The sequence below is a fragment of the Myotis daubentonii genome, chromosome 4 (genome assembly GCF_963259705.1).
Source record: "Myotis daubentonii chromosome 4, mMyoDau2.1, whole genome shotgun sequence".
Taxonomy (NCBI): domain Eukaryota; kingdom Metazoa; phylum Chordata; class Mammalia; order Chiroptera; family Vespertilionidae; genus Myotis; species Myotis daubentonii.
Window position 1 is genome coordinate 32,726,943 of NC_081843.1, and position 16,616 is coordinate 32,743,558.

The window sequence follows — 16,616 nt, forward strand, 5'->3', positions numbered from 1 at the left end:
CAAGGCAATAAAGGAAACAAGAATATAAATACAGCTGCCAGTGGAATTATGGTATTCATGGGACAGATGGCAGCTGATATAAACATAATCAAAGCAACATTAGTATAAATTTAAATACACAAACATAATCATATTCTTAAAAATTATCAAAATGAGTCCTAGCTGATTTGGCTCAGTGGTTGGATTGTCGGCCCTTAGCCTGAAGGGTCTCGGGTTTGATTACAGTCAAGGGCCCGTACCCTGGCCCTGGTTGGGGTGCATGCCAGTTCGATCCCTGGCCCTGGTCGGGGTGCACGGAAGAGGGAACCAGTCATGTTTCTCTCCCTGTGCCTGTCTCCCTCTCTTATACTCTCTCTAGAAATCAATGGAAAAAATATCCTTGGTCCAACCTGCATTGACCTATGAAATAGGAGGTCACAGTTCGATTATCGGTCAAGGCACATGCCCAGGTTGCAGGCTTGATCCCCAGTGTGGGGCATGCAGGAGGCAGCTGGTCAATGATTCTCTTATCACTGATATTTCTATCTCTGTCTCCCTCTCCCTTCCTCTTTGAAATCAATATCCTATATAGTAAAATACTAATATGCAAATCGACCAAACGGCTGAACGACTGGTCGCTATGATGCACAATGACCACCAGGGGGCAGGCATTCAATGCAGGAGCTGCCTCCTGATGATCAGTGCACTCCCACAGTGGGAGCACCACTCAGCCAGAAGCCCTAGGCAGGGCTCATGGCTGACAAGCGCAGCAGCGGTGGCGTGAGCTTCTCCCACCTCCACAGCAGCCCTAAGAATGTCCGACTCGCCCTGACCGGTTTGGCTCAGTGGATAGAGTGTCGGCCTGCAAAATGAAGGGTCCCAGGTTCGATTCCAGTCAAGGGCATGTACCTTGGTTGCGGGCACATCCCTGGTAGGTGGTGTGCAGGAAACAGCTGATCGATGTTTCTCTCTCATCGATGTTTCTAACTCTCTATCCCTCTCCCTTCCTTTCTGTAAAAGAATCAATAAAATATATGTATATGTATGTGTGTGTGTGTGTATATATATATAAAAATAAAAGAATGTCCAACTGCCGGCTTAGGCCCGCCCCCATGGGGAGCAGGCCTAACCTGTCAGTCAGACATCCCTCAAGGCCTCCTGGACTGCAAGAGGATGCAGGCTGGGCTGAGGGACCCCGCCCCACCCCCACAGAGTTCACGTATTTCGTGCACCGGGCCTCTAGTGTGTGTGTGTGTGTGTGTGTGTGTGTGTGTGTGTGTGTGTGTGTGTGTGTTTTAATCCTTACTCAAGGATATTTTTCCCATTGATTTTTAGGGAGAGTGGAAGACAGAGGGAAAGACAGAGAGAAACATCGATGTGAGAGAAACACAGAGACTGGATGCCTCCTGCACAAGCCCTGAGCAGGCTTCGGTCCCGAGGAGAAGCCTGCAACCAAGGTACATGTCCTTGACCAGAATTGTACCCGGGACCGTTTGGTTTGCAGGCAGACGCTCTATCCACTGAACCAAACCAGCCAGGGCAATAAAAATATTTTCTTTTTTAAAAAAAATATGATCAGTGAGGATTAACAACAGAAAATATTTTCTCGCTGAAACCGGTTTGGCTCAGTGGATAGAGCGTCGGCCTGCGGACTGAAAGGTCCCAGGTTCGATTCCGGTCAAGGGCATATGCCTGGGTTGCGGGCATATCCCTAGTGGGAGATGTGCAGGAGGCAGCCGATCAGTGTTTCTAACTCTCTATCTCTCTCCCTTCCTCTCTGTAAAAAATCAATAAAATATAAAATAAAATAAAATGAAAAAGAAAATGTTTTCTCAAAAAAGAATTTTTCTCAAAATGATACTAAATAAAAAAATAAAAAAGAGATTACTGGCAAGCTGGAATTACAACTGAAATATAGAAAGGCTTCCTGCATAATCAATGAAAAACACACAGGAGAGAACCCTGATACCCAAGGACCAAAGGTGGAGAAGGCATAGAGACTGGTAGGAGGGGCAGAGGCACGAAAGGGCTGGAGGGGCACCCACAGACAGCAACTGAAGTTCCAGAGAGATGTCTCAGCTGTGGGGGGCTGCCACTGAGAACTCTGGGATCTATACGAAGCCGAGAGCACCAAACTGAGGAGGGTACCCACATAACATCTGGCTGTGAAAAGCAGTGGGGTGCTGTCTACCAGGGAGTGGCAGCTGAAAGTTTGGGCACCCTCTTAAAAGGCCAACCCACAAAAATTCCCTGTGGAGCCACCCACCTTATGCTCTGGCAGAGGGAGGGTGAAGTGGACTGGAGCTGTGAGAGCAGAACCCAGGACTGGGGACTTGGGGGATAGAGCTCAGAAAGCAGAGATCCCAAGTTTCCTGGACTGAATCATTTCCTCACACAGTAGAGGACATCTTTCCCACATAGACATCTGCCTTGCCTGAGGAGGAAGACGTCGACACACCTTATTGGAAAACACCTTGCCCTGAGGCCACTTAAGAGATTAAAAGTAACAATTAGCCTCCAGACAGAAGCAACTGCCCCACCCTGTTGAAAAAACTCATGCCACCCCTGAGGATGATTGGCTGGGGGCAATTCAAGTCAGAATCCTATAAGTCCGTAGACAGAAGCAGTCTCTGGAGGTTTTGAGTCTTTCCCTGATCCAATTAGTCAGAAACAGCCTTTACTTTAACACTGTCCTGCACTAGACACAGTGGTTCTCAACCTGTGGTCGCGAACAATGAAAATACTTCCTGCATATCAGATATTTACATCACAATTCATAACAGTAGCAACATTACAGTTATGAAATAGCAACAAAAAGAATTTTATGGTTGGGGGTCACCACAACATGAGGAACTGCATTAAAGGGTCGCGGCATTAGGAAGGTTGAGAACCACTGTGTGACTTGAGAGGTGTAGAGGATTTACCTAAAATGTAGTCACAAACTCAAACAGACAACCAAAATGAGGAAACAAACCCCAAATGAAAGAACTAGCGAATTCTCCAGAAGAGATAAATAAAGCAGAGATAAGAAATTTATCTGAGCCCTAACCGGTTTGGCTCAGTGGACAGAGCATCGGCCTGAGGACTGAGGGGTCCCAGGTTCGATTCCGGTCAAGGGCATGTACCTTGGTTGCGGGCACCTCCCCAGTTGGGTTTGTGCAGAAGGCAGCTGATTGATGTTTCTCTCTCGTCGATGTTTCTAACTCTCTATCCCTCTCCCTTCTTCTCTGTAAGAAATCAATAAAATATATTAAAAAAAAAAAAGAAATTTATCTGAAACAGAGTTCAGAGTAATGATGTTAAAAACGCTCAACAGCATGAAAAAAGATATAGGAACTATGAAAAAAGAACAGTCTGAGATAAAGAATGACATAACACAAATAAAGAACACATTGGAAGGAATACACAGCAGATTAGGGGAAGCTGAGGATCAAATCAGTGAATGAGAAGACAGAGTTGAAAATATCACTCAATCAGAGAACCAAAAAGAAAAAACAATTAAAAAACAGGAGGACAGCTTAAGGGAACTGTAGGACAATGTGAAACGAACAATATTAGAATGATAGTAGTGCCAGAAGAAGCAGAAAGGGAGAAAGGAATAGAGAAGGTGTTTGAAGAAATAATGGTAGAAAACTTCCCTAACCTGGTAAAGGAAAAAGTCACACAAGTTCAGGAGGCACAGAGAACACCAAACAAGAAGAACCCAAACAGACCCATGCCCAGACACATCATAATTAAAATGCCAAAAATTAAAAACAAAGAGAGAATCTTAAAGGCAGCAAGAGAAAAGAAAAATGTTACCTACAAAGGAGTTCCATAAGGCTGACACTGATTTCTCATCAGAAACCCTACAGGCCAGAAGGGAATGGCATGAAGTACTCAAAGGTAATGGAAAGCATGGATCTGAGACCAAGATTACTCTGATGCTAAGCGAAATAAGCCAGTTGGAGAAAGATAAAATATCATATGATCTCACTCATTTGTGGAATATAATGAACAACACAAACTGATGAACAAAAATAGAGCCGGGGTGGGGGAAAAAATATTCTAGAATATAACAGAAGTAATCCTTTTATTTGCAGATTTTTAATATTTCCTACAACTTTGTGATATCATACGATGTTAGTACAGTTTTGGTAATAATATTATACTTAAAATCCTTTTATTATTGAAATATTAATGTTATTCCATATAATATTATTGTATGTAAGATCATTTTTCTTGAATAATTGGTGTTTATTGCATGTAACATCATATTTAAAATCATTTTTCTTGAGATATTAATGTTTATTGCATGAAACATTATTATATTTATGATCGTTTTTCTTGAAATATTAAGGCTAATTGCAGGTAACATTATATTTTAAATCGTTTTTCTTGAAATAAAAAAAAACTGAGGAAAAACATGTAAAACTGATTTTTATATAGCTGAAGTCAGCAAAATATCAAAGACTACTAAATTCAGTTGTTATTATTGCACATCTGGATGTTATAATGATGGATTAGTTATGTTTGGAAAAGTAATAAAATAAAAACATATGTAATTTGTAAATTATTACATTTATTCCATAGTTTCTTTTTCTTGCTTTCATTTCAGCAGAATTATGAGTTATACTGTTGTAATGAACATTATCACAAAATCTGTATTCTGTTAGCAGTGTTGCCAAATTACACCACTATTCTTGAGTCATTGAAAAAAAAAATTACTACCATTAAATTTAAATGATCATAGCTGGGTGGGGAGGAAGGCATATAGCGAAGGGGAAAAATACATTTTTTATAAAGGACTGAAAACACAAGAAATGAAATTAATGAATTAAGAAACCTAATCTAAGTTGATAATGGAAATTTAAATTTGGATCTTAAAAACATATATCTTACATGCCAATATAGATAAATATACCAACCATTGCTGTTTTCTTTCTGTGTTTAAAAAAAAATGCTGTGTCACAGAATTAATATAAAATCTCTGGACAGTGCTAGGTTAAACACAGATACAAAATTGTCATACTGTAGAAGGCCATAGGTATAAATACCCTACAGTGAATTTCTCTACTGCACTGGTTCCAGTGTCAAGTAAGTTTACCAACTGGATGAACTCCCAATTGGAGGATCACAGAACTCAATGAAGACTGACAACTTGATTCCATTGAGGGAGCTGAGGAGACCTGTTTAACTTTGTATCATGCTTACAAAAAATTAATGCACAGACTTGTTTTCAACACGCCTATTATCTATCAAGAAAAGAACTCCTTATGTGAGTAAGAACTTTAACTCAATTCAAAATTTACCTTCTCTTTAATCTGTTTCACCAATTCAGAGTAATGCCTTGCTAGGAGCAGAGTATAATTAACCATTTTCTTAAACTCTTCAGTATATACCCTTATATATTTCCATGTCAGTGATTTGTTTTGAGCCTTTTGAAATGTCTCCATGGACATTTCAGAAAGTATATTTTTAGTATAAATCTCATTCTGCTTTAAAATACCACATGTGTTAATGCATAAATATTTAGGTTTAATATTTATGAAATACAAAAGATGAAAATACAATACTCACAGTATTTCACAAAATCTTTCTGAAAATCCTTTCTGGTGTTGACAAAAGCACGTCCTCTCTCCGTTCCAACAACAAACACATCTGTTTCGTACACTGCAATGCAGGCCACTTCTGCCTTGGACTTGGCCAGTTCTTTACACTGAGATAGAAACAATGAAGTGTTATATACAGATATAAGTTAAAAACATTGTTTGTGCTGGATGAATAAAAAATCTCATCACCCGGCTGGCTTGGCTCAGGGTTCAGGTGTGTGGACCTATGAACCAGAAGGCTATGGTTCAATTCCTGGTAAGGGCATATGCCCAGGTTGCAGCCTTGATGCCCCGTAGGGGGCATGCAGGAGGCAGCTGGTCAATGATTCTCATCATTGATGTTTCTGTATTTCTCTCCCTCTCCCTTCCTCTTTATAATCATCAATAAAAAATATATTCTAAAAAAAACACCTTATCACTTAATCTGTCTTAATATATAATCTGGAAACATAAAGTTCCTAGCTTCTGGCCTTAACGTTACACACAAAACAAGTCCCCGTTTTTTAAAGGTACTTCTCTTTTTTAGTAGTTTTTAACCCTGATTTTAAACAGAAGAAAACACAAAATTTATAAGACAAAGGGCAAAGACCTCTTGTAATCTGTTAAAGGCCGAATCCCCACCCCCACCCCCAAAAAAAGGACTCAAGATATGCACACAGACTTACTGGAGAGTACTCTCAATAATAACATCTGTGAAGTGTGAGGGGAGCAGGATTCGGCACCTGCATCAGGGGAGCTCTGGAGCTGGAATGGTCCTTCCCAAAGAAGGGGAGAGATCTTGGGCAAGGGATCTTCTAACATGCACGAAGCTGGGGTGATTGGTGCCTTTAGTCCTACAGAAGGGTCTGGAAGCCATAGCATAACACCCACTACATAATCCCACCTCTACAAGTTTCTCCATATATATACACAACTGGGATAACTTTTAGGTGTGATACTTATTACTAAGAATGATGTTTACTAAGTATATTCCTAAGAGATTAAATATTACTTAAAATCTTAGAGTATATAACATAATATTCTATTTTATGAATATACAATAATTTATTTCATGTTAACCTTATTGAAAATGTTCCTGATTCCAATTAGCACTCCTAAAAATAACATTGAAACAATAATCAAAATCTTTATGTGTATTTTTAAAAATACATTTTTATTGATTTCAGAGAGAAAGAGAGAGGGAGAGAGAGATAGAAACATCAATGATGAAGAGAATCATTGATCGGCTGCCTCCTACATGCCCCCTTCTTGGGGATTGAGCCCACAATCTAGGCATGTATCCTTGACGGGAATCGAACCCAGGACCCTTCAGTCTACAGGCCAACGATTTCCCATCAGAAACTCTACAGGCCAGAAGGGAATGGCATGAAGTACTCAAAGGTAATGGAAAGCAAGGATCTGAGACCAAGATTACTCTATCCAGCAAGGCTATCCATCAAAATAGATGGTCAAATAAACAGTTTCCCAGACAAAAAAAGGCTAAAGGAGTTCATTACCACCAAGCCAGCATTACAAGAAATGCTAAAGGGATTGCTGAGAAGAAGAAACAGAGAGAGAAACCTAGCCATACAGAATTAAAATGGCTATAAATAAGTTCCTCTCAATAATAACCCTAAATGTAAATGGATTAAATGCTCCAATCAAAAGGTGTAGGGTAGCTGAATGGATACAAAAACATGACCCAACTATATGCTGTCTGTAAGAGACCCACCTCAAAACAAAAGACACACACAGGATGAAAATGAAGGGATGGAAAAGTTTTTCCATGCAAATGGAAAAGAAAAAAAAGTTGGAGTAGCAATACTCATATCTGACAAAATAGACTTTAAAAGCATCATGCTAAGCGAAATTAGCCAGTCGGAGAAAGATAAAATATCATACGATCTCACTCATTTGTGGAATATAATGAACAACACAAACTGATGAACAAAAATAGAGCCGGGGGTGGGGGGGAAATATTCTAGAATAGAAGTAATCCTTTTATTTGCAGATTTTTAATATTTCCTACAACTTTGTGATATCATACTATGTTAGTACAGTTTTGGTAATATTACTATACTTAAAATCCTATTATTCTCGAAATATTAATGTTATTCCATGTAATATTATTATATGTAAGATCATTTTCGTTGAATAATTTGTGTTTATTGCATGTTGTAACATCATCTTTAAAATCATTTTTCTTGATATATTAATGTTTATTGCATGTAACATTATACTTAAGATAATTTTTCTTGAAATATTAAGGTTTACTGCATGTAACATATTTAAAAGTTGTTCATAAAATAAAAAACTGAAAAACACCACTAAATATTCAAAATTGAATGTAAAAAAAAAATCTGCTCATTTTATCTTTCCCTTAATTAATTAGTAGTAAGAATTACCAATGTGTGAAATTTTTAATAGAACTATAAAGTCTAAAAATATATATAAAAATAAAAATGTATTTTAAAATAAATAAATAATAAAACATCATCTTAAATAAATGTTACACTTAGTGCAATGATCAGAAATCTTTTGAAGTATTATAAAGCCATAGTAGAGAACTTCCTACCTAGAGGTGAAACAAAAGTTGTTTCTAGTAGGAAGAATCATGCTGTACTATAATTTTGTTACACTACATTTATATCAGATGTACTTAAGCTGCTCACTGTAATAGTATATTACTTACTTTGTGATAAATGAGAGTGCATTTTTACTGCATTATTCACCCTCTTATTTGGACAGCCCTGTCACCAAAGGCAGTATTTATGAAACAGCAAAGCAAAGTTCATGTACTATCTAAGGATTACATCAAAAAAACCTATAGGCGGAGAAACCAAGATGGCGGCATAGGTAAACACCAGAGTTTGCTGCCTCGAACAACCACTTCAAAAATACAACTAAAAGACGGAACGGACATCATCCAGAACCACAGGAAGGCTGGCTGAGTGGAAATTCTACAACTAGAAGGAAAGAGAAAAGCATACTAAGACTCAGAGGAGGCGCAGTGCGGAAGTAAAATATTAAGGTACAGAGGTGCACACGGAGCGGGCTGGCGGCTGAGGATGCGGTTGTCGTTTTCAAACGGGAGGGAGTCTCAGGCTCTGAGCTCCAGTTCTGGGCGAGTCTCTGGGGACCCAGACTCATACAGGAGAAGCGGGACTATCTGGCATCGGTCGGAACTCCAGGGCAGCTTTCTCTCAGAGGGGCATGCAGCGATTGCTGAGACACTGAGAAGTGGAGCCTCTGAGAGCAACCAAAACTGCTAGCCCGGCCCAGTTGATCCCGTGGCACCCACCCCACCCAAGCCCTGCAGGGAGGCTTTTGCTGGATAGCCTAAGGCAGAGACTAGATTAGCACCTCCCTAGAGAGCCAGGAGCCAGTGTACCCAGAGGTCAGAGTGGGACCATCCAGTTTGCAGCTCCGTGGAACCACAAAGGACGCACTTAGGGGGCAGACTCAGTGAGCACTAAAGCCCCAATGAAGCAAGTCTTGCCCCGGAGGGGTGTCTCCAGCACAGAAGTTCTCCCACTGCAGACACAGCTGATTCTCACAGCCAATTGGCCTGGAGGTCAATTCCTCCCAGTGATACCTACAACAATCAAGGCTTAACTACAACAAGACTGTGCACAAAGACCACAAGGGGGTGCACCAAGAGTGTCCTCCTCAGGTAATTGGGGAGGCTGAACCACTGGGCCCTAGAGGACACTTAGCACAGAAAGCCACTCTATCGACACAGCAAAGCATAAAAAATGCGGAGACAAAGAAAAAGGACACAAATGACAGAAATGGAGGAAAGCAAACAACTGTATATAGAGTTCAAAACCACACTTTTAAGGTTTTTCAAGAATTTTCTAGAAACTGCCGATAAATTTAATGAGACCTACAAGAAATCTAATGAGACCCTTGAGGTTGTGATAAAGGACCAACTAGAAATTAAGCATACACTGACTGAAATAAAGAATATTATACAGAGTCCCAACAGCAGACTAGAGGATCACAAGAATCAAGTCAACAATTTGAAATACGAAGAAGCAAAAAACACCCAACCAGAAAAGCAAAATGAAAAAAGAATCCAAAAATACGAAAATAGTGTAAGGAGCCTCTGGGACAGCTTCAAGCGTACCAACATCAGAATTATAGGGGTGCCAGAAGAAGAGAGACAGCAAGGTATTGAAAACCTATTTGAAGAAATGACAGAAAACTTCCCCCACCTGGTGAAAGAAATAGACTTACAAGTCCAGGAAGCGCAGAGAACCCCAAACAAAAGGAATCCAAAGAGGACCACACCAAGACACATCATAATTAAAATGCCAAGAGCAAAAGACAAAGAGATAATCTTAAAAGCAGCAAGAGAAAAAAAGTCAGTTACCTACAAGGGAGTACCCATACGACTGTCAGCTGATTTCTCAACAGAAACTTTGCAGGCCAGAAGGGAGTGGCAAGAAATATTCAAAGATGAATGCCAAGAACCTACAACCAAGATACTTTATCCAGCAAAGCTATCATTTAGAATTGAAGGTCAGATAAAGAGCTTCACAGATAAGAAAAAGCTAAAGGAGTTCATCACCACCAAACCAGTATTATATGAAATGCTGAAAGGTATCCTTTAAGAAGAGGAAGAAGAAGAAAAAGGTAAAGATACAAATTTTGAGCAACAAATACACATCTATCAACAAGTGAATCTGAAAATCAAGTGAATAATCTGATGAACAGAATAAACTGGTAATTATACTAGAATCAGGGGCATAGAAAGGGAGTGGACTGACTGACTATTCTTGGGGGGGGAAGGGGTGAGGGGGATGCGGGAAGAGACTGGACAAAAATCGTGCACCTATGGATGAGGACAGTGGGTGGGGAGTGAGGGAGGAAAAAAAGAGGAACAACTGTAATAATCTGAACAATAAAGATTTAATTAATAAAAGAAAAAAAAAGAAAACCTATAGGCCAAGCAAAGAATGAAGTCAACCTAAACACCTATAATTATACTTCATAATATACAACTAGGAACATAAGGAGAGATACTTTTACCCTGCATGTGGATTAAATAAAAACTAAGAATAATAAAGTGACTGCCAAAGATGAGAAAACTATAAAGATATTCGACGGAAGAGAACGGATCCTATGTGACCCTATATTATTCTATGTAGAGATTAGTAGGAAAGAAAATATTTTAGTATCAACAGAATAGGATTTAATCTCTAAATTAATATTTAACATTATGGGCCAAATTTGGCTGAGTTTATAATCACAAGGCAGAAATAGTGACTCTCAGAAAATAACAGTAAGTAGCCACTAACCACTCTGAAATTTCTTTCTTTAAGGAGATACTTTTTTAAATTCTTAAATAGCAGAAAAAAGAATTGCCCTAAGGGGAAAACAAAAAAGAATCTACAAACTATGTCATACTGAGACCTGTGAAGTTAAATACTAATACCAGTTAACACTTAACACAGAAAATACATAGCTTCTGCCCCATCAGCGTGGCTCAGTGGTTGAGTACAACCTATGAACCATGAGATCATGGTTTGATTCCCAGCAGGGCACAAGCCCAGATTGCATGCTCGATCCCCAGTAGGAGGCATGCATGAAGTAGCCCATCAATGATTCTCTCTCATCATTGATGTTTCTGTCTCTCCTTCTCCCTTCCTCTCTGAAATCAATAAAAATATTTTTTTAAAAGAAGAAAATGCATAGCTTCCTCCTACTCACAATATTTAATTTCAATGTGTCAAAAAATACCTAAATCTGATGTTTTATAAATCTACTAGAGGCCCAGTGCATGAAATCCGTGCACTTGGGGGGGGGGGAATGCCCAACTGATGTGGAGGCAGGGGAGGCTCCCATCACTGCTGCTGCACTCACCAGCCGTGAACCTGGCTTCTGGCTGAGCAGCGCTCCCCTGTGGGAGCGCACTGACCACCAGGGGGCAGCTCCAGCATTGAGCATCTGCCCTCTGGTGGTCAGTGCGTGTCATAGCAACTGGTCATTCCACTGTTAGGTCGACTTATATATTAGCCTTTTATTATACAGGATGAACTCAAATAATAGGTTTCCAGCTACATATCCATAAAAACATGATAAGTAAATTATACTAATAGTTTGCTATAATTATATACGATATAGGTCTTTGGAAAATAAAGAGCTAACACACTACATATTTAGGTATCAGGTGGCAGGGTAAGGACAATTATTGATGCATAGCACAATAAAATAAAGGGTATAAAATACTGAATATGCTCTTGTGACCCAAAATTCTGATGTTTTTTTAATACAGATACTATAGACAACAGTACCACATTATAATATACCAACTCATTCTGAGAAACTTCAAATATTACACATAAATTCAAAGTTAATCACTGCAAACAAGGGATTGCCTAAGATATTTGTAGGTACAAAGTTAAAATTAAATGTAAAATATTAAACATTTAGAGAAGTTAACACATTGTATGCGGGAAACGTATTTATACGTTTTCCGTTGACTGGTAGTAGAGCGGCGCGGGACACGTATTAATACGTTTTTTATAGACTAGCGGTAGAATGCGGGTAACGTATAAATACGTAAACTAAAGTTATCGTAATTTTACTGAACGTTGCCATTTGTGTAAAAAATTAGCAAAAATGGCCCGCGCCCAGTGCGCGATAAAAACTACCCGCAAACAATGTGTTAAGAATATTCTGGCCCAGCGGCACGGCTCAAGGGCTGAGCATCGACCTATGAACAAAGAGGTCATCAATGCACATGCCCAGGTTGCTGGCTAGATTCCCAGTGTGGGGCGTGCAGGAGGCAGCCTATCAATGATTCTCTCCCATCACTGATGTGTCTATCTCTCTCTCCCTCTCCTTCCCTCTCTGAAATCAATGAAAATATATATTTTTTTTAAAAAATAATATTCTGAAACATGGTAATAAAATTTGATTTGAAAGGTTTAAATCCATAACTATTATTCAAGCAAAAAAAAAAACTACTCTTACTCTGGCTAGTGTTTCTCAGTGGTTAGAACATGAGCCAACTCACCGAAGGGTCCTAGGTTCAATTCCTGGTCAAGGGCACATGTCTGGGTTTCGATTTCAATCCCAGGCCCAGTGGGGGGAGTTCAGGAGGCAACCAATTGATGTGTCTCTATTACATCGATGTTTCTCTCTCTCTCTCCCTCTTCCCTTCCTCCCTCCCTTGCACTCTCTCTAAAACTCAATGGAAAAAATATCCTCGGATGAAGCTTAACAAAAACAAAAACTACTCTTAGCCTGGTTGGTGTTGTTCAGTGGTTGAGTGTCAACCTATGAACCAGGAGGGCACGCTTCAATTCCCAGTGAGGGCACATGCCTGGGTTGCAGGCTTGATTCCCAGTGTGGGGTGTGCAGGAGGCAGTGATGGATAATTCTCTGTCATCATTGATGTTTCTCATCATTGATGATCCTCTCTCTGAAATCAATTTTTTAAAACCATTATTTATTTATTTATTTTTTTTGCCTTGGCTGGTTTGACTCAGTGGATAGAGCATTAGCCTGTGGACTGAAGTGTCCCAGGTTCAATTCCAGTCAAGGGCACATGCCCGGGTTGCAGGCTCAATCCCCAGTGGAGGGTGTGCAGGAGGCAGCCGATCAATGATTCTCTCTCATCATTGATGTTTCTCTCTCTCTCTCCCTCTCCGTTCCTCTCTGAAATCAACGAAAATCTATTTTAAAAAAAGCAACAAAAGAAAAAAGTGTGTTTTTTGAAAAAGAAAAACTAGAAGCATATTACTAGTATATGTTTTGTAAGAACAAATCAATCTCATCCACAAATCCAATCTTATACAAACATGGAAAGTTTACAGAAGTGAAAGCCATCTCACCATGGACTCAAGAGCAGACATGAGAAACGTCACCACCATTCTGCTCTCTGAAGACTCTTCATCTTCAACCGGCAGGGCAGACATTGCTACTTGGGCCATGATCCCTGTGCAAGATAATTAAGAAGAAAGTGAGTAACTGAAATACAGTGTTCTGCTAAATGTAAGGTTATAGATGTAAGGTCTTCCACAAACTGCTTTCATTTATATCGAGAAAAATAAGGCTCAAAAACCAAGTATTATTTGCCAAAAACTCCTACTTCATAAAATAGAGATTCTATCTCATAACTTTCCATCTAGTTTTATTTCCATAAAATTAGTTCAGCATCATCCCCCAAAATAAATTCCGAACCAGTTAAAATTTCTCCCAAGTAAAAGATACACGTCACAGCCGAGCTGTAGTTTATCAAATTACATCATAGAAAACAGATGCAAAATTCCCTTTCTCCCATATACACACTGATTATAGAAAAGGGGGTAAAGTAGACTGAAGCTGGATAAAGATTACTACTTCTTTCTTACGAAAGAGGAAATAGGTTGCAGAACAAATGCCATCTAAGATTCCTTTACAATACAGCATATTATTCTCTTTAGAAAACATTTCTGATACTCTGATATCAGCAAAAAGCCTCAACTGAATTTCAAGCACTATAAAAATATAACACACAAATATCAAAGAGTAAGTGCTGACAAGGATGTGGAAAAATCTGTCCCCTGTGCACTGCTGTTAGGAACGTAAAATGGTGCATCCACTGTAGAAAACCATTTAGCAGTTTCTAAAAAATTTAAACAAAATTACCACCCTGTCAGAGTTGCTCAGTGGGTTGAGCGTCGTCCTGTGCATCGAAAGGCTGCCAGTTCAATTCCTGCTCAAGGCACATGAATGGGTTGTGATTTTGACCCTCTCTCCCTTCTCCTTTCTCTCTAAGCTTGTCCTATGACAGGGGTGGGCAACCTTTTTGTGAGTGCGTGCCAAAACCAGCAAAATCTCTGACTCAAAATTCTTCTGCGTGCCAACCCTAATTTTTTTGAGAACATGTTATGCCTACTTGATATCTCTTAAGGTGTACGTATGTGAAGAACCTTGAAGAAATAATAAAATTCATTTGAGTGACAAAAACACAGTATCTGATGATGAAAAATACATTTATTTTTTAACACATTGTTTGCGGGTAGTTTTTATCGCGCACTAACAGGTGGCGCGGGCCATTTTTGCTAATTTTTTGCGCAAATGGCAACATTCAGTAAAATTACGATAACTTTAGTTTACGTATTTATATGTTACCCGCATTCTACCACTAGTCTATAAAAAAACGTATTAATACATGTTCCGCGCTCTACTACACTGGTAGAACATATAAATACGTTTCCTGCATACAATGTATTTAATGTATACATGTTCACTGATAGTCCGACAGAAAACTTTGACTCCGTTTGATATTATCAGTGGGACTTTTGCTGCTGCATCACTGATGACAGAAATTTTAATTTTACATCAGGTTTATATTTCGTGACCTTCAGAGATATGCACGAGCTACTACTTTCATCCGTCAGGCTACTCCTATTACGAGACTTAACAAAATTCATCACTGAGAACAAAGATTCACAAGCATATGTGGATGAAACCAAAACACTGGTCGGATCTAGGAAGGCAGGGAGAGTTAAGGCAGAGGCATAGAAATTGCTCTTCCCCTCTCTCGTCAATCCACGTGTATGGTCTTTAAGATAATTTGTTATGTGAAATTATTTATCTAAAATGCACCTACACTGAATTTATCTGAAAAATAAAAAAGTCGATATTAAGAAAAAAATTGTAAATGGAAGATTATAAGAGCGGGTTTCGCGTGCCAGCAAAAGTTACTGGCATGCCATGTTTGGCACGGGTGCCAGGGGTTGCCCACCCCGTCCTAGGATAAGGATTAATAATAATAATGATGATGATGATGATGGTACATTTAAAAAAACACACACAAAATTAACATGCTGCAGAAATCCCACTTCTGTGTGTATACCCAAAAGAACTGAAAGCAGGGACATGAACAGATATTTGCATACCCATCTTCTTAACAGCATTATTCACAATAGCCGAAAGATGGGAACAACCCAAATGTCCACTGTCAGATAAATGGATAAACAAAATGTGATCTATAGATGCAATGGAATATAATTCAACCTTAACAAGGAATGAAGTTCTGATACATGCTATAGGACATACAGTGGGGCTTTGACTTATGAGTTTAATTCGTTCGGAGACCGAGCTTGTTAAGGAGCTCGTTAACTCAAATTACTCTATCAACTCAATGCAAAAAATCGGCCAAGAGACAGCCGGTATCTCAAAACACTCGTTAGTCGGGACACTCGTAAGTCAAGGCCCCACTGCAGATGAATACTGAAAATATTCTATTTTTTAAAATAAATGAATAAAAAATAAGAACATTATTCTAAGTGAAATAAGCCAGACACAAAAGGACAAATATCATATAACTTTTCTCACATGAGACATCTGTAACAGTCAAATTCAGAGACAGAGAGTAGAATGGTAGTTGTCAAGGACTAAGGGGAGGTGATAATGGGGAGTTACTATTTAATGCATATAGAATTTCAATTTGGGATAGTAAAAAAGTTCTGGGGATAATGGTGCTGGTTGTACAATAATGAGAATGTACTTAATGCGAGGAATAGTATATTTTAAAATGGTTAAAATTGTAAATTTTGATATCAAATTAAAAAGCAAAAACATACCACATAAGATACTCTAAGGCAAAAATCTAAAGCAAATTTTTAAAAATTCTCATACTAGCCCTGGCAGGTGTGACTCAGTTAGTTGGAGCATCGTCCGTGTACCAAATGGTCTCAGGTTCGATACCTAGTCAGGGCACATACCTAAGATGCATGTTCAGTCCACATTCAGGATATGTTCAAGCGGCAACCGATCGATGTTTCTCACATCAATGTTTCTCTCTTTCTCTCTACCTCTCCCTTCCTCTCTCTCTAAAATCAACTTTTTAAAAATTAAGGACTAGAAGTATAAATGGGAATTCTAAAAAACACATCTATATATATTTAATTTACTGAATACTTGGGTATCCCTTAACTGAAGCCCCAATATTCCAGGAAACATACAGAGCTGTTAACATGAAAATCATCTTGGTTAAAAATGTACCTGAATCTTTTCCCTATTTTTAAACTGGATGATCTATTTCCTTATTATTAAAAACTCTGATCT

General features: G+C 38.9%; 1 protein-coding gene across 8 annotated transcripts in view; it reads right to left on the bottom strand.

Annotated features, from left to right (window-relative positions):
• GTF2I (general transcription factor IIi) overlaps positions 1–16,616 on the bottom strand; it is a 128,226-nt gene that overhangs the window by 92,495 nt on the left and 19,115 nt on the right. For all 8 annotated transcript variants that reach the window (XM_059693424.1, XM_059693423.1, XM_059693428.1 and 5 more), the window contains 2 exons: positions 13,394–13,497; positions 5,539–5,677 (listed from right to left, as the gene is read on the bottom strand). In XM_059693424.1, the coding sequence (XP_059549407.1) occupies positions 5,539–5,677; positions 13,394–13,492 (238 nt within the window). In that variant the 5' untranslated portion in view covers positions 13,493–13,497. Of the gene's footprint in view, positions 1–5,538; positions 5,678–13,393; positions 13,498–16,616 lie in introns of those variants that run through there.